The 19,466-nt window shown below is 36.1% G+C and overlaps 1 protein-coding gene across 1 annotated transcript in view; it reads left to right on the top strand.

Annotated features, from left to right (window-relative positions):
- Window positions 1-13,722, top strand: part of LOC145265718 (S-crystallin SL20-1-like) — a 46,502-nt gene extending 32,780 nt beyond the window's left edge. The window contains exons 5-6 of the mRNA XM_080121773.1: window positions 3,131-3,238; window positions 13,558-13,722. Coding sequence (XP_079977899.1) covers window positions 3,131-3,238; window positions 13,558-13,722 — 273 coding nt within the window. The remainder of the gene's footprint in view (window positions 1-3,130; window positions 3,239-13,557) is intronic.
- Window positions 13,723-19,466: the final 5,744 nt, after the last annotated feature.

Here is a 19,466-nt window from a genome sequence, read left to right as displayed (position 1 = left end):
ATAAAATTATTTTTTTAAAAAATAGATAACTTGGGTTCCATCAGCTACAATCGAAACCGAAACCGAAACCAAAACTTATGAAGGATTCTAGATAAAATTGTTTATTACAAGGAATAGAAGTCTATAACAATTAAACGACAGTCACTCAGGTGAAAGCGTGGCACACAAAATATATAAATAACTAGGGCTATGACAACAGCATATTCTTTTCATTGTTTTAACTTTTGAGTATATACCCGGCACAGTTAGACACATTTAATCAACCGAGAACCACATCACTCTATATAAAAGCATATAAGATATCAACGGATATACACTCGAGAGTCAAAACAATGAAAAGAATATGCTGTTGTCCTAGCCCTATAAATAAATAATATAATAATAATCCTATTAATATATAGATGTGAGTATTTTATTATGTACATATTGAAATAGTTACGTTCGGCAGCGTCCTTAAATTGAAACGAGTTTGAAAATATTACTTCCTCATTTTTCCTGTCATATGCTTTAGTTTAAATGTCAATTCACACTATATGTATTCGTCAATAACACTGTGCAACACTAAAAGTATAGAACGTCTGTGGCCATTTTTTTGCGCACAATGGCATGGAAAATCCATTTATGACCTGTATTTTTTGAATTAGGTAATTTGCTTTTTCAAAATTGTCATTTTCCAGAATTTTGCAGAGAACCTTAGTGATGTGAGTGATGAACATGGCAAGAAATTCCATCAGGATATGTTAGTGATGGGGAAACATTTTAAAAGAAAATGGAACCCTTGCATGTTGGCAGACTATTGCTGGAATATAAAAAAAATGGAGGATGACACTCAACACAAGAGGATTAAGAGGACAAATGTTGCTTAAACTGAAAATCTGTATTTTTCATTCATAACCAATAATAATAAAAAAAAATTAATTATAGTACATGAAAACGGTGCATAATCTGGAGAAATAAAGATCAGATTTGGCATCAGGATAATTTTCTTACATTTTTTTATGTAGCATGTATTTTTTATATGCGACATAATCACGTTGACACATCGGTTCCCGTTGAATCACCGCAGTTAAGCAATGTTGAACCTGGTAATTACTAAATGAGTGGCAAATTTGGGACTTCCAGGTATTCTATGTGCTCTCCGCTTATCTCGGCATTGTTTCCAGTCGTCCTGGACTTCTCCTTGCCACTGGACTCAAGCTGTGACAAACTATGATATTTCGTCTTATGATTTAACTTTCATATTTCGCTTTATTATTTAACTGACATTTCGTTTTATGATTTAACTATGACATTTCGTTTTATGATTTAACTATGACATTTCGTCTTATGATTTAACTTTCATATTTCGCTTTATTATTTAACTGACATTTCGTTTTATGATTTAACTATGACATTTCGTTTTATGATTTAACTATGACATTTCGTCTTATGATTTAACTTTCATATTTCGCTTTATTATTTAACTGACATTTCGTTTTATGATTTAACTATGACATTTCGTTTTATGATTTAACTATGACATTTCGTCTTATGATTTAACTTTCATATTTCGCTTTATTATTTAACTGACATTTCGTTTTATGATTTAACTATGACATTTCGTTTTATGATTTAACTATGACGTTTCGTCTTATGATTTAACTATGATATTTCGTTTTATGATTTAACTGACATTTCGTTTTATGATTTAACTATGATATTTCGTTTAATGATTTAACTATGACGTTTCGTCTTATGATTTAACTATGATATTTCGTTTTATGATTTTACTATGATATCTCATTTTATGATTTAACTATGATATTTCGTTTAATGATTTAACTATGACATTTCGTGTTATAGTTTAACTATGACATTTCGCTTAATTATTTAACTTACATTTCGTTTTATGATTTAACTATGACATTTCGTCTTATGATTCAACTATGACATTTCGTCTTATGATTCAACTACAACATTTCGTTTTATGATTTAGCTATGACATTTCGTTTTATGATTTAGCTATGACATTTCGTTTTATGATTTAGCTATGACAGTTCGTTTTATGATTTAGCTATGACATTTCGTTTTATAATTTAACTATGACATTTCGTTTTACGATCTAACTATGATATTTCATTTTATGATTTAACTATGATATCTCATTTTATGATTTAACTATGATATTTCGTTTTATGATTTAACTATGACATTTCGTCTCATGATTTAACTATGATATTTCGCTTTATTATTTAACTGACATTTCGTTTTATGGTTTAACTATGACATTTAATTTATGATTTATCTATGACATTTCATCTTATGATTTAACTATGACATTTCCTTTTATGATTTAACTATGACATTTCGTTTTATGATTTAGTTATGACATTTCGTTTTATGATTTAGCTATGACATTTCGTTTTATGATTTAACTATGACATTTCGTTTTATGATTTAGTTATGACATTTCGTTTTATGATTTAGCTATGACATTTCGTTTTATGATTTAGCTATGACATTTCGTTTTATGATTTAGTTATGACATTTCGTTTTATGATTTAGCTATGACATTTCGTTTTATAATTTAACTATGACATTTTGTTTTATGATTTTCAGTCCGGAATGAGCGGCGATGCGATGTCTCTGCCTGGGGCGGGCATTGGCTCCACCACAGCGAGTGGCCGAATGATTTCCGGAGAATATACGGTAAGTAACTCTTCACGCCATCTTTATAACTATTCAAGATCTACTTTTTATATCTATCACAAGAGACCCCACCCCAAAAGTCGTTGCTGATATTTAAAAAACTTTTCTGCAATTCAACCATATTTGATATAAATAAAAATCAGTTTATGCCTGATTTTTTTTTTCAAAAATTTTAAGCTACGAATGGCTGAATTATCGCAATTCAATAATCTATGAGGAACACTTTGATAATCGTCTCATTAGTAAGTAGAGTAATTCTGACTGGGATTCCATAAGTGGATTTTTCATGAAGGGGCATGTCATCATTTAATAAAAATTCGATGTATAACTATCAAAGTTATTCCGATTAATCCTCCCAGCACTAGTATCAATATCGAGTTACGTGTCGCGTTAAAATAGACAAATGATTGTTTTGTTTGTTCTTTTTTTTCACTTTTTATAGCCTGAACTACGAAACAGGTACATTGAAACGTGTCGCAGAGTGCTCCCCTTCCTAGAGAGAACACTGGAGATGCGTCAAAGCGGAAAACAATTCTTCATGGGAGACCAGGTACATATGATTTTTTTTAACACTTTTGCTCCCAGACTTTAGCGTAATGCACTTTTATTATTACATATAAACCAGATAAATGATACTTTTTTTTTACATAGGAATCACCACATTATCAAGGCCAAGAGGCCACTCAAGGATAAGGGTTAAAGAGTGTACATTAGAAATTGGACAATATAGTAATCATTAGTAATGAAAATTTGGTAAATTTGATAACTTATATGGAACGGCTCATCAAGAACTTATTTACGCTAGACTTGAAGACAACCATATTGTAGTCAGCCGGAAAGCAGGAAAACGGAAGACAATTCCACAGGCGTGCAGTTCTAAGAAAGAAGCTTTGTTCATGGAATCTACGTTTAGGTTTAGGCACAGATAAAGAGTGGGAGTAATTATTGATAGTGTTTACAGCTAGACCAATGTTTCTTGTGAAAGTTTGGCGAGGGGGGACCATAGATTGAAGCTGAGTCGAACACTTTCCATGTGCTGATTTTAAAACGGACGTATCTAAATATCCGCTCAGCTTTGCCCGGAACATTATGTCAACCGTTCGGGTTTGCCTGTAATCTGACGTAAGACGTCGATCAGTCAATCACAATGAGCGGTGACAAGCAGACGACTTTCGGATTTCGGATGAATATTATATAAAAAATGAATAAATAAATAAATAAATAAATAAAAAGCTATAGATGCTACATAGAAATACATGGAGAATGGTCTCCCAAACATCCTTACATCATTCGTAGACATTTATGCTGACGACACTACCATCTATGGCAACACATCAAAGATCGTAAACGACCAAGTTTTCTCTGGTTCTCTCTCCTCTGATCTTGAACACATGGTACAATAAGGAAAGAGGTGACTGGTTACTTTTAATGCATCTAAAATCAAGCTTCTATCTTTACATCATCAACGCTCTGGTGCCCATCTGGCATCAATTGAAATGAATAGCTCTCGTCTTGGGGAGGCTTCATGTTTTGACAAGCTTCTGGGCTTGACCTTTACTCCCGATCTGAAATGGTACACGTATATAAAATCCATTGCCAAGGTTGCTGGAAAAAGGGTGGGATCCTTCTACCGCTCTAGTAGATATCTCCTTCCTAATGCAATTCTCTACCTATGACCAGGTATTGTCAACGATGGAGTATTGTTGCCACATCTGAGCAAGAGCTGCTAGAAGCAGCTTATCCTGCCTTGGCACAGTATAAAATAGACTTCGTAGCTTAGTGGGGGGGTGCTCTTTTCACTTCCTTGCAATCTTTTTTCCACAGAAGAGACATTGCGAGCCTGTCTCTGCTTTATCGTTATTTTCATTGCGAGAGCTCATCTGAGCTTCAATCTATGGTCCCCCCTGGCCAAACTTTCACGAAAAACACTCATCTAGCCGAAGCCACTATCAATAATTTCCCACACTCTTTATCTGTACCTAAACCTAAATTTAGTTTTCATGAATAAATCTTCTTTTTTTGAACTGCACGCTTGTGGAATTCTCTTACGTTTTCCTGCTTTCCAGCTGACTACAATCTGATTGCCTTCAAGTCCAACGTAAATAAGTTCTTGATGAACCATCCCCCTAAGTAATCCAATTTACAAAATCCCCACTACTTGTGTTTACTACACTATAATCATAATGGCTAATGTTTACCCTTATCCTCGAGTGGCCTCCGGTCCTTGATAAGTTGTGATTCCTGTGTAAAACAAAGCTAAAAACACTATTAATTTATCAATGTTAGACAAACAACTGCATAGGCCCGAAATAAGATTTTTCCTGTTTTTCTTTTGTTTTGTTTTTTTTTTGTCAAAATAAGAAATTAAATGTGGCGTTAAATGCACCATTGCAAAAAAAAGGCTTCTTAAAAAATTTTTGACAAACAAAAAAGAAAAAAAAAATTGAAAAAAAATACTTGAAAATAAAAAAATTGTTTTAAAAATCTTTCAAAGACCAAAATAAAAATGCATAATGTGTTTAGAAAACAAGATTTTGTGTTTTAAACATTATCTATAAAAAATGAACTAAAAAATACAAAAAATTGTCATATGTGTGTGTGTGTGTGTGTGTGTGTGTGTGTGTGTGTGTGTGTGTGTGTGTGTGTGTGTGTGTGTGTGTGTGTGTGTGTGTGTGTGTGTGTGTGTGTGTGTGTGTGTTTGCCATGGAAAGGTAACTGAATAATAAAACAATTTTACAATAAGTTTTTTATTTTTCATTTTTTTTTTTTTTACGATTTCCGTTTATTTTACTATTTCTATTTCGTACCGTTAAGATTTGATCATCGGCGACGCTCGGTATAATCTGGCGGTGGATGTTATATTCCGAGCAAAGCCGAGTGGGCGCTTAGATACGTCCGGTTCAAAATCTACGCAAGTACTCAGATAAATATCCGTCCCAAAATTAATTCGCCAAGCCGAACGGTTTTGCATTTTATGGCCCCTTACGAAGATTATAATTAAAACATAATGAAACTAAAATCCTTTTCTAATTCTGAGCAAAAGCCATTAATTTTGATTCCATAAAATTTCCAAAATTGACACTCAAGCTTAATGGAATGTGCTCGGATGAACTCATTGCACTTGTGCCTCCTTGACGTACATATCCCCGACAAAGTCGCTTAGCAACAAAATCACACCCCTTCTTTGAGGTCCCTAAATGTCTGAAAGTTTTCTACTCAAATAGCTTCTTCCCTAAAACAGCTACACTTTGGAATTCTCTTCCTGCTACCTACTATTCAAACGGTATTGACATGCAGAAGTTCCAATACAACGTAAACCAACATCTTTATCTTTCTTAGACATGGTCCAAATTAGTAGACCCTAAGTCCAAGTGGCGATATGCCTTGTTTGGGGTGAAGATGAGTAGAACAAAAAATCGGTCTTAATACGAAATTGGAATTTAAGGCATCTTGTTTCATTAGTGTATAATGTGCATTTATGCAAATGTGAAATATGAAAATGATCAAATAGGAGGTTGTGCCTATATAATTCCTTCTATAACCCTTCTCAACACATTCAGAGAAACTAAAAAAAAATGTGAGGAATATTTATTAATTAATGTCTAATATCAATTGTTAAAATTTCATAAAATAGGCTTTGTCTGAATTTTGAAACCCTTTTTACACACTTTGCTTGAAATTAAACTAAATATAGTCTACATTTGGACCCTTATGCGTAGCAGCTGTGTTCTTAAATTCGTAATTGTCGGTTAAGTAGTTTAGGAGAGAATTTTGTAAATAAAAACATACCAGCATATCTAACTTTATCAAAATAAAGGCCGAACTATCCTTTAACAATTTCCACTGTGCTTATATGGATCTTTTGAAAAATCTTGATCCAAACATGTTACTCGCGTACTGCAAGTCACAAAGGGCCACACTTGTTAAATTCTGATAACTAATCATACTTGGTACAAATCAATTAAATTGTCATTCCATCTAGTTAATGTTGGAAAACTTAGCTACCAAACAAATGTTACTGAAGTAATGGACGCCACAAAATGGGGCTATGTATGCTGGATTTGTACACATTGATAAACGTGAGAGGAAACCTGCTATGCGAAAAGACAGTGCAGTCAGCATCCCTCAGGTGCCCCACGTGCGGGAGATAAGTCATAGCTCAAATTGAACAGACAAGCCATCTACGGATCTAAAAAACAATTACATGATAAACGCACATCATAATCTCTCTCTCTCTCTCTCTCTCTCTCTCTCTCTCTCTCTATATATATATATATATATATATATATATATATATATATATATATATATATATATATATGTATATATATATATATACATATATATTTGTGTGTGTTTGTGTGTGTGTCTATGTGTGAGTGTGCACCGATGTGTGTGTGTGTGTGTGTGTGTGTGTGTGTGTGTGTGTGTGTGTGTGTGTGTGTGTGTGTGCACGTATATTAGTGATGGGACAATTCCACTATTTTTCCCGATCCCGATACAAATACCGACTCCGTACTAATTTACCAATTCTGATACAATTGCCGATTCCGATTCTTTATAAATCTCTATCTAGATAACTATAAAGTTGTTATTTTTCCCGATTACCATAAAACACATATTAAATATGCATATATTTTCTCAAACGTAAAAGCACACTTGTGGGGGTGAACTATAGCTTTATTGGTAGTTCAAAATAAACAGTTATTATTTTATTATTACTACCAGCGGTAGAAGATTGTCTTTTAAATAAAGTCAAATAAAAAAGATAATTAAAAAATTCCTTTTTTGCTTCGGAAAATAGGCACAATTTTTTTCAATTCCTACCGATTCCAATGCCCCAAAAAGTTCCGATTTTTCCGATTCCCGATTCTGAATACAATACTCGTTCCAACACTAATATATATATATATATATATATATATATATATATATATATATGTGTGTGTGTGTGTGTGTGTGTGTGTGTGTGTGTGTGTGTGTGTGTGTGAATAAAGATAGAGAGAGAGGGTGAGAGAGAGAGGATGAGTGAGAGAGAATTCTCTTTTTAATCTTAATCTTGTTTCCTTCCGCGCTTAACTCCTAAAAATCCCGCCTAAAGTCAGGTCATGTACATTGCTTATTTTTAGTAAATTCTTCATGATGAACCTTTCATCGGGATAATGCACGAGGGTCGTCCAGAAGGTGAAGTCTCCTATTTTTTAACTCCAAAAGTTGATGAGCTACGAAGGCGAGAGTGGCACCTTTAAAATGGGTGTCCTTTTGTGCTCTAGAATTTATTTTCCACATAGTCACCACCGTTCTTAATGCACTTTTGCCAAGAATTCATTGGCGCATCTCTGCTTCTGACACACGTCCATGACAAGGGGTTGATTTCTTACAGTATCACACCGTAAATATCAGAAACAGAGAGGTGAATCCTTCCGATCATAAATGCATGTTCAGTCATCAGAACAACGCGATTTGCAATCCACTCTGATCCATTCGGGTGGAATAAAATAGGAAGGATTACTTTTGGAACGTCTCGTATAACAAATAGGAGATAACTAATATTTTAGATATCTACCTATTTCTAGGGGATACGGGTTCGTACATTTCTGACCTAAGAGGAAGTAACTATTTTCTATATTTACTTATTTCTAATGGAAGTGTAATGGTTTCTCTGTCTTGTCCAGCGCTACAAAAACAAAATAGAACATATTAAAAGGCGAAGCATATCCCTATTAAACATTCTATCTTGCTATCTGTACTTCTGCTCTATAGTCGGCCGGTATTTAAACAGCGTCTATTTAACAAATGTTTCTTTAACGTGATGATATATAAAGTGTGACGTCTAGTGGTAAAAATGTTCTTTCATTGTTGCATGTTTTGTGTTTCACATGATAAAACAATTCATTAATATTCAGTCTGTCAAGTGCACAGACAAATAACATCTCTCTACCTGTTGTGTCTTCGTCTTTTCTCATTGTTCAAGTTCATCTCTTTCCGAATGGAAACCAAACAACAATAGATTATATCTTTGATATAACTTTATTCTTGGTCAGCCCACTGAGAGCTGCACGGCGTTGTATTTTCTAAGCTATGTCAAAGGTGCGTTTCTCCCAGCTTTCGAAACGCGGAGACGATATCTTTTGTGTCAACTTGTCCGACTTTTTCCGTCTCTTGCCAAACAGTAAACAAAACCGATTGCTATCTCGTAACGTCATTAACTCCACATGACAAAGACACAAATAGGATGATCTACCTTCCTCTTGAATTTTCTTTATGTGCTCGCATTGTTTTTCAGCAAGTTAACATATATATATATATATATATGTGTGTGTGTGTGTGTGTGTGTGTGTTAACTTGCTGAAAAACAATGCGAGCACACACACACACACACACACACACACATATATATATATATATATATATATATATATATATATATATATATATATAGTAAGTTATAAAATGTATATGGCGATTAAGCTACACTGAATATTCCGCGTTTCATGAAGAATCCTAGAGTGGATGAAACGCGAAATATTCAGTGTAGCTTAATCGCCATATACATTTTATAACTTACTAACTAGCTCTACCTACGTATTGAGCATTTTTGAAGTAAATGCTTAAAGTTTACGCATAAATCTATACTTTCGTATATTAATTTTATGTGAGTAAATTAAGTAGTTATATATATATATATATATATATATATATATATATATATATATATATATATATAGGGTGTACCAATAAAATGTATGCACTCTTTAAATGACCATAAAACTAAATTTGTTATGAAAAAAAAAACAGTTTTATACATCAAAATATTGTGAACAAATATAGAAACCAGTTAATTATCAGAATGTTCAAATTATTGGCCATTGTTGTCCATGTGGGAATCAAATCGGGTGAGCGTGGACAGTACTCGATACTTCCTCTTCGTCCTAACTATCTGTTTCGCAGGTGACTATCAGGATATGCTCTTACGTCATGATGATAGTGGGGAAGTGCTCCATTCTGCTGGAAGTGCCATTCTTTATTCCTAAACATCTCTTGGGAACGTAGTATAGCGTATTCATGTAGCAAGTTCTGCCTTGACAGAGTACAAAATAGACTTCGTGGCTTAGTGGGGGATGCCCTTTTCTCTACCCTGCAGCCTCTCTCCCACAGAAGAGACGTTGCGAGCCTATCCTTGTTTTATCGTTATTTCCATGGCAGATGCTCGTCTGAACTCCAATCTCTGGTCCCTCCTCGCCAATCTTTCACGAAAAACACCCGTCTAGCTGAATCCACTGTGAAAAATTTCCCCCACTCTATATCTGTGCCTAAATCAAAACGCGGATTCCATGAACAAAGCTTCTTTCTTAGAAGTGCACGCCTGTGGAACTCTGTTCCGTCTGCCTGCTTCCCACCGGACTACAACTTAGATGTCTTCAAGTCCAATGTAAACAAATTCCTAATGAACCGCCCCCTTAAGTAAACACTTCATCAAATCTCCACACTAACGTAATGTACTTGCAATAACCCTTATCCCTGAGTGGCTTCCGGGCCTTGATAAGTGGTGATCACTGTGTAAAAAAAAAAAAAAAAAAAGTTGAGATAATTTAAAGAGTGTATACATCTTATTGGGACACCCTATATATATATATATATATATATATATATACTAAAAGACGTACCCGGCGTTGGCGGGAAAGAAACTGAGACATGTGCATGCGAGTATTATGGGGTTTTTTTTCTAAACAGTTCGCTTCTTGTAAGTAAAAAAAAAAATTATTCGATCTGAGATGGAAACCAAAACCTAAAGACATTTATTCAAGTACGATAACCATTAGCCCAGCTTGACAGGATTTTAATAAATGTTCTTTTTTTTTAATTTCGTAAAACAGATGACAAACGCATAAAAATCCGATGACCCCCCCCCCCAAGTACCCATTTTTCAATGTTCACCACTTAGCAGCCCGTTTTCTCCGGATGAAAACCGATTAAAATTTTTAACATATCTGACTACACTATATGCCAAATTTCAAGCCTGTACATCAAAAATTCATTGAATAGATAGGTTGAGAATTTTCCTCAGACACACACACATACATATATATATATATATATATATATATATATATATATATATATATATATATATATATATATATATATATATATATATATATATATATATATATATAAACCTACCTATTCGGGCGTTAAAGTCGCCCAGCACAACAAGCTTGTCATTGACGGACGCTGCCTGGATGGTGCGGTCAAGCTGGGTGTAGAAGGTAGCTTTGTTTTCATCGGTAGAGGATAAAGTCGAGGCGTAGATTGAAATGCGCGTAAGGTGTCTATCTCGCGTGATGGGGATGCGGTCAATCATCAGGCGCTCACTGATGGCTTTGGGAACGAGGTTGTGTTGCTGCACCAGCTGGGAATGGTAGATGGCAAAGCCGACATCGTGGATGCGTGGCTCCTCTGGGGCCCTGCCTCTCCAGAAGACGTTGTAGTCCGTTCCAGCCTCCCTGATGTTGCCCTCTTCGGGTAGTCGGGTTTCACTTAGAACCGCCACATTAACATGGAAGCTGGTAAGCTCTTTGCAGACGAGGGCTGTTCTTCGTTCTGGGCGGTTTGTGTTCGCCACATCTTGAAGGGTGCGAATGTTCCATGCACCTATGGTTAAAATCTTCTTGTTTTTTTGCAACCGCATTAGTGGGATATCCGCCCGTCGCGGTAAGCTGACCAGACATGAACGAGATTTACCCCACCTTTTCTAGGGCTCTCCCCATATGGGGTGGGCTGCGGTGGTCCTAAACAGGCCAGCCCAGTCACGGATAAAGCTGCCGAGCTCTGGTGTCACGGCACTGTCACCAGAAAGCGACCATCTTAGATCCGCCGCCTGAGTGCAGTCGCAGGCTAAGAGCTTCCAGCTTATCCAGGCCTGCCCCCTTCACCAACAGCACTGTCGCCTCAGGAGTTATTTTCTTTCCTTGTTTTCAAATTATTGGCCTATGGGAGGGAATCATCGACCACCACGGCATTGGAAGCTGCAACGCCAATGGCCAACTCCTATATCACGCGGGTTTCGACCTTCCTGGGGGACAGTGGACATGATTTTCTGTGTGAGGCAACTACAAGAGAAAAGCCTTGGACAGCAACAGCCCATTATGTTCGTCTTTTGAGTCCTTAAAAAGGCTTTTGATAAAGTGCCACGACCTGCCATGTGGGCTGTCCTCGCGAGATACGGTTGTTCACCGGATTTCGTTGAACTGGTGCGCGCCCTTCATGACGGAATGGTTGGAAAAGTTTGTCATCAGAACTCTCTTTCAGACCCATTCCCCATCAACGGTGGTCTGAAGCAGGAGTGTGTTTTGAGTCCAATATGTTTCTCGTTGTACATCGCAGCAATGCTCAGCGAGATTCCGCCAGACATACCCTCAATTGGCCTGCAATTTCGCTTGGACGGAGGAATTGTCAACCTCGCACGACTCCGTGCCAAAACCAAAACCACCTTATGCGAAGTGCGAGAACTACAATATGCTGACGACAACGCCACTCCAGGTCAGACGGCAGAGGACCTACAGTCGTTAGCAGACGCATATAACTCTGCATACGAAAAGTTTGGGATGACAAGACCAAGACCCTCGTCCAACATCCGCCAGGACAGACGCTCCCAGCCCTTAATGTCACAATTAACAACCAACAACTAGAGGAGGTAGATCAATTCTCTTATCTTGGAAACATTTAAATATCTACTCCTACATGCAAGAAGGACGTGGAGAACAGAATAAGAGTAACCCATTCCGCCTTTGGACGACTCAACTGCCGCGTATTTAACAACCACGCACTTACGATGACCACGAAGATAATGGTGTTCCGGATAGTTGTCCTCTCCACGCTCCTGTACGACTGTGAAACGTGGACACTATACAGAAGTGAAATAAAACATCTGGAACGCTTCCAACAAACAAAATTAAGGCAAATTATGAAAATACCCTGGCAAGGCCATACCTCCAACTCTGAGCTACTGGAATGTGCCAAATTGACAAGTGTTGAGGCCACTATTATCCGCCACCGCCTCCGCCGGACAGGCCACGTCGAAAGAATGCAAAATTCAAGGCGTCCCAAGAGAATAATGTACGGAGAACTGGCAAAAGGAACCAGACCACGAGGAGTACAAAAATGCGCTACAAAGACCAGCTGGAGCGCACTCTGGCAGCAAATGACATCGACCATTCCTCGTGAGAAGAGGCTGCCAAGGACAGGAAGGCGTGGAGGAACGCTGTACACCGTGGCAGTGCTTACTTTGAGGAGGGAAGGATAAGAAGGGAAAAGGCTGGGAGAAGAAGGAGAAGGGAGCGAGAGCAAACCCATTTTCCTCCTCTCCCCTGTGAGCACTGTCCACGGCTCTTACATCATAGAATCGTACTGTACAGCCATGTATCACATAGGCACTCACCCACCTGACGGTAGGACCCAATGCTTGGACGACGATATATATATATATATATATATATATATATATATATATATATATATATATATAGAGAGAGAGAGAGAGAGATATATATATATATATATATATATATATATATATATATATATATATAAGATTCGAGCAAGCAAGAGCGCCCAGAGGGTTCACAAAGTTGCATAATTATTAAGATTTAGCCGAGGTTTGGTGGTGTTTGTTTCGTTGTTCTTTTTACTTTTAGCCAGGCGTACGCAAACCAACTGACAGCTTTTGTTTTTTATAAAGGGTATTTTCCAAAGGCATTTATTGAAAAAAAGCTATATTTTAACATGAGATAACCATCAAATTACGATATCAATTACGTGATATCTTATTCATTTTTTATTCGTTATTCTCTTTATCGTCTTTTACAGATGAGCTTATGTGATATGATGTGTTATAGTTTCCTGGAAAACCCAATGATGGAAGATCCTACCCTCTTTAACAACTACCCGAAACTAATGGCCTTGAAAAACCGCGTGGCTTGCCACCCGAAGCTCTCCATGTACCTGAAGAGACGCACAAACACCAACTGGTAGACGCGTCCAATTTTGCACTTCAACAACAGTGACCGTTTTCGCAGGTTCGTCGGATTGGGCTAAAAACCGGAATCCAAAACAGTTAATTCTAGACGCAGAAAGGAGTGAATTATTTGTGACTGCAAGTCCAAGTAGCATTCTATCATCATTTTGAGACGTCCTCAAACCTGGATGGCGTTCTTCTAAATTTTCGAACTTGATTACTGTTAGAAATTAATTGCTAGAAAAACTGTTTAAATAAATGCATCAAACTGAAATACGTACTCGTTATCTTTGTCATCTGATTTCGTCTAACAATTTACCTTTATATATATATATATATATATATATATATATATATATATATATATATATATATATATATATATATAAATGCAACTTTGTCTTTGTGTGTGTATTCGTTCCTTATAGACTCCGAAACAACAGAAGATATTTTCTTTAAAATTTGCAGAACTTTAAGTCTGGGAATGATCTTAGTTAAGTTTTGTCTCAGAATACGCCATATAATTACCGATAATCAATAATCAAAACTGTTATTTTAATTTAGCTATCTTCGGTAAAGCCATTTTCCCATGTCGTTGCTTAGCAACAATGATAGAACAATGGTCCGTGAATATATACTGTGGGTAAATTTATAGCGTGTTTATAGCGTGTTTTTTTTTGTTTGTTTTTTTTTGTTTTTTTGTTTATTTTTTTTTGTTTGTTTTTTTTTTGTTTTGTTTTTTTGCTTGTTTTTTTGTTTGTTTTTTTTTTGTTTTGTTTTTTTGTTTGTTTTTTTGTTTGTTTTTTTGTTTGTTTTTTTTGTTTTGTTTTTTTGTTTGTTTTTTTTGTTTGTTTTTTTGTTTGTTTTTTTTGTTTGTTTTTTTTGTTTGTTTGTTTTTTTTGTTTTTTTTGTTTTTGTTTTTTTTTGCATAGCGTGGTCTGTAGGTTCACACTCCGCGCGTAAATTTTCAATTTTTTTTTAACTACAAATATATAATACTTGAAAATTTTCTGTTTTGTTTTGTTTTGTTTTGTCTTGTGTGTGTGTGTGTGTGTGTGTGTGTGTGTGTGTGTGTGTGTGTGTGTGTGTGTTGCCTGACGTGGTCAGTAGGTTCAAACCCCGCACGTAAATTTCTTAATGATTGTTTCCGTTAACTGGAAAGAAGTTTATATAAAATAATTTTATAAAAGAAAAAGTAGGTTCTCTAGAGTTCAATGTAGAATAAAATGTATTTTGGACTAAGTTACTGTATGAAGGCATGTGAAGCTTCATCCCGGGCGATTTCACGGATTTCAATGACAATAAAAATATAGAAGTGCGAAATATTCGTTGATCATCATTCAATCCTGGGCAACGTCGGGTCTCCCTGCTAGTATATATATATATATATATATATATATATATATATATATATATATATATATATATATATCGGATACGAGTATATATTTTGCTCATTAGGATTGGAGTGTTTTAGGTGGTCCACGAGGCGCAACTTGAAGTGTTACATAATAAAAGGGCTGTTCCCTTTTCATGTAAGTAAAAAAATAGGGAATCAGTTAAATGTAAATATGAAATAAGATAGTCAAGGATTCGAACTTGCGAAGCTAGATTTAGAATGGAAAATGCCAATCATAAGTTAAAATAAATACAAAATGTTATTGAAATAAGGAATTGCAATTGTTTAGCTTACATACTGTTTATGGAAAAGGAATGTGATAATGGAATTTGTTTCTGTGAAAATTAAAATAAGGAATTTAATCGTCAATTGAAATCGTAAACATATTTTGTAAAAATGTTATTTGAAAAATAGGTTACTGGACTGGGGGTCATGTCAAGTTTGGCAACGTGACGCATGTCACCAACGTGCTTTATGAGCACATGTTTAATCATGCGATGACGTGACGAGTTCTCAATATAGGTAGAGTTTTTAGATGCAGTCTGGGAGAAAGAGGGGAGAAGAGCCTAGAGAGACATGCTGACAGCAAACCTTGGAAGCTGAGGTTAGAGAAGAAAAAGCCATGTAAAGAAACTTTTAATTCCTCAAGCGAAATCATGGACCGGTCATGAAATAGAGGACGCCCTCATATTTGTGTATCTGCGTCTTCGTGTTGTGATTAAACAGAAAAGGTATTGTCCATTTATATTATAAGAACTTTGTGAAAATCATCATCTCAAAAATAGGTAAGAACTATATGTATCAATATTTATAGAAACACTCCCGTTCATACAGAACTGTCTCTCTCTTTATATATATATATATATATATATCTATTTATGTCTCTAATATGCTATCTCTTACAACATGAATATCTTAAGACGTAGGAACACTCAACACATGAACACTCCTAAGCTCTAATCTCTCACTAAGACTCTCCTAAAACGAACAACAGCAACAATACAGAATATACGTCAATACCACCAGTATATAACATATACACATGTTTAGTACCTTCTAATAATAACACCCACCACGTAACAGAAGGAATAAATTGTAAGATGGTCAACATCATGAAATTTGGAATATGAACTTTTGTCACACATTCATTATATATTTCTTACGGCTAATTTTTTCATGTAATATGCGAACTCCACGGGTAACCCATGTTGCATCAGTGTGTATAGCAGAAATGCCTTCTCATTGTCAAATATATATGATCATCTAGAAACCTTGTTGCTCTCAAAACAAGATTATCAGTTTCTTAACGAACGCAACAGGAACTATTGCTACCTATATGACAGCAGAGTTTATGATCAATATTTACTCATCGGCCGTATTCTGTCTATGTTCTTGCATATTAACAGAGTAACCTCAAGAAGGGTGTGTTTCTTGCTATGCACGGACGGTCAAGAAAGACTATATTTTGCGCATTACATACTGCTAAAACGGATAGAGATCAGTTGACGCTACACTCGGAAAGTTAAGCAGAATGGGGGGGGCAGGACGGGTACAGATTTCAGCAATACAGCGCAGTGACGTGCTCGTGGTTATCGTCGCACTCTGACTCGCTTCACTTTCTGTCCCCCTTGTTTATATCGACCTGTTCTCTTGCAGGTGTTCAACTCCGACAGCTATGAGGTCATTTACTTGACCTATTCACTTCCGGCGACGTCAGTTTTGACAGGTTTGCACTCATGCCTAATTACTTAGCCTGCCGACCGCTTGTGTGTGTGCTTGTGCGCACACAGTCTCAACACGCGACATTGACCTCTGTATTTATTCATATTAAATGTATTTATTCATGTATTCATGTATTCATTCATTTAAGTGATGCCCTGCTTTGTACAGGCATTGATGCCTATGGCTCCCTATCCATCTCTCTCCCTCGAAACATTCATGAATTTATTGTTGCTCATCATTTTTTTATATCAGTTTATTCTATCTTCTTTTCGTTTATTCTTTGCTGGCTGCCAGAGAGTAGTTTAATGACGATCAAGTGACATCTCATCTAGAACCCTATTCACGTTGTTTCTCGAATAAATAGTTTGATGTATTGCTATAGCTTTCTTTGTAATTGTACAAACAGTAGCTTGCAGTTTCTTTCTGTCCGAGCAGTGCACATACTGGGCGATCGTCCTGATCATTGTACACGGAGCACAACAAAATACTAAACCATGAATAGAATTGTTTCTGTTTGCTTCCGTATTACATCGGTCACCTGCTTTCCATGACGTCACATTACTCTGATCGGGAGACTAAGAGGATTCTCGACCATGCTCAAGGATCTCCCACTGACTACAAGAGGGAAGGAGACGCCTTACTTTTCTTTGACAGTAGTGTTTTCCCGCTACTCGATCATATTGAATGTACATGCCACCCTAAATACAGGAAAACTTTCTACTCTAATCTTTTCCTCTGATCGCTCGGAATTCCTCATTATTCACTACTCCCACCACATGCAAGACACTCTATGCCACTATGACGTAAAGGGTTACTGTGATAGTGGCCAGATTAAGAGAGGTATTTAATTACACTGGGTAACAATTTTTTACTTTTTGAATTTTGTCTACATTTCTACAACTAATTTAGCACTGCTGAATAAGGAAATTGCATCCGTGTCTGTTCGTCAGATTATGTTTTTGTGCTGAGTTGATTTGAAAAAAAAATCAGATCCTGTGACAAAATCGATAATATTTTTGTGGTATTATCATTTGATTTTCGTCAACATATATCATCCTAAATGTTTTTTAAGAGAAAAAAAAAAGCGTTTTGCCAACAACATATATTGGTTACCTCATAAAGACACCATAAACTTGGTCGTAGCTATTGATAAAAGTAATTATACGTAAATTGTATGTGGTTTCACGATTGTTCAAACTTCAGGACTTTAACTTTCGTTTCTCCGATGAGCTACTGAATCTGAGGATCGTCAAAGATGTCAACTTTCAACTTCTCCATGATCAATCCTGAAAAAGCCTGGCACAAGTAAGTGAATCAGTCACCATCTTTGTCCAGAGCCTTGGTGAACTGCTTGATTAAGCTGAGCTTGATGTGCATCTGTGGGAAGAGTTGTCTGCCCTTGTCTGCTAGATGATCGTTGATGGCGCTGCTTTCTTTGCAAGGCGCCAATTCCTCACGCACAGGCCAGTCCTTCTTGTATGCTGAGCGCTAATGTTTGCAAGATTTCGAGGGGTAATTGTGCATAAAACGGGAGCTTAGCTTTTATACACGCCGATAGGTGGCGTCCGTGTTTGTCAGTTAAGGTATGGAAGCGCAAAATGGATACAATCCTTCCGCTACTTCAAAATGGATACAATATATAAAAATGCGTAAACTTTTTTTATCAATTTTTTAAAAAAATTTATCGCATATCTAATCCAATAACTATGTTTATTTAAATTAATACGTTATATATATCGTCGAGCTATTTAGATATTTTAAACTTTTTTTATCAATTAATATTTTATTTTTTTAATCGCATATCTTATCGGTCCTGGATATGACCTTAAACTATATCCAGTGGTGAGACCCCAGCTTGCGGGCTTTGGGGAGTGTGAAGCCATCCTTTAATTACCATTGCTCACAGGTCTACTATGACCCGGAGTGGTAGTACCTGTTAGGGTCCCAACTATGGGTTAAATAGAAACCGACTTGAAAACAACAAATATATTCTATTAAAAAAATTTTCTTCAAAATCTTTGGATTCGGCATTAAATAACCTGAAAAGGGTTGTTATGCCGTAAAACAAAAACAACCAACCAACCTTATCTTATCAAATAACTATGTTTATTTAAGTTAATATGTTATATATATATTGTAATGTGCAATATTCAAAGTTTTGAAACTACTAAAACTGTAAAAAAAAATGTATAACATTCAATTCGTTTAATGTTTCTGGAAATAAAATATATATATATATATATTTATTTTTTTTTAATTACATTTTCACCAAAAACAAGGCGCATTGCCACTTTGGTGTACGGGGCTACTATCAGGGGCAGCAACTACTGGGGCACTATGTTGGGATTTGGGCAGCAAGATGTCGGTTCACGTTGCATTTGAACTTCTGTAAGTCGGTACAGTTAGGGAAGCAGGAACTTGGAATGGGATTCCAGAGTCTAGCGGTACTGGGGAAGAAACTACTGGAGTAGAAAGATCTTTTACATCTAGGGATCTCTACTGTGTGGGGGTGGGATTTAGCTGTCTGTCGGGTTTGTCGAGGGTGTCTACGTCGTGGGGGCACAAGTGTCTGCAGTTCGTCAGAGCATTAAAATATCTAAACAGTTTGACAAAATATCTAACATCTTAACTTAAATAAAC

This window comes from Euprymna scolopes, chromosome 40 (genome assembly GCF_053919585.1).
Source record: "Euprymna scolopes isolate OS-2025 chromosome 40, ASM5391958v1, whole genome shotgun sequence".
Lineage (NCBI taxonomy): Eukaryota > Metazoa > Mollusca > Cephalopoda > Sepiida > Sepiolidae > Euprymna > Euprymna scolopes.
The sequence above is the reverse complement of the archived record's forward strand: the minus strand, read 5'-3'. Positions and strand labels throughout refer to the sequence as shown.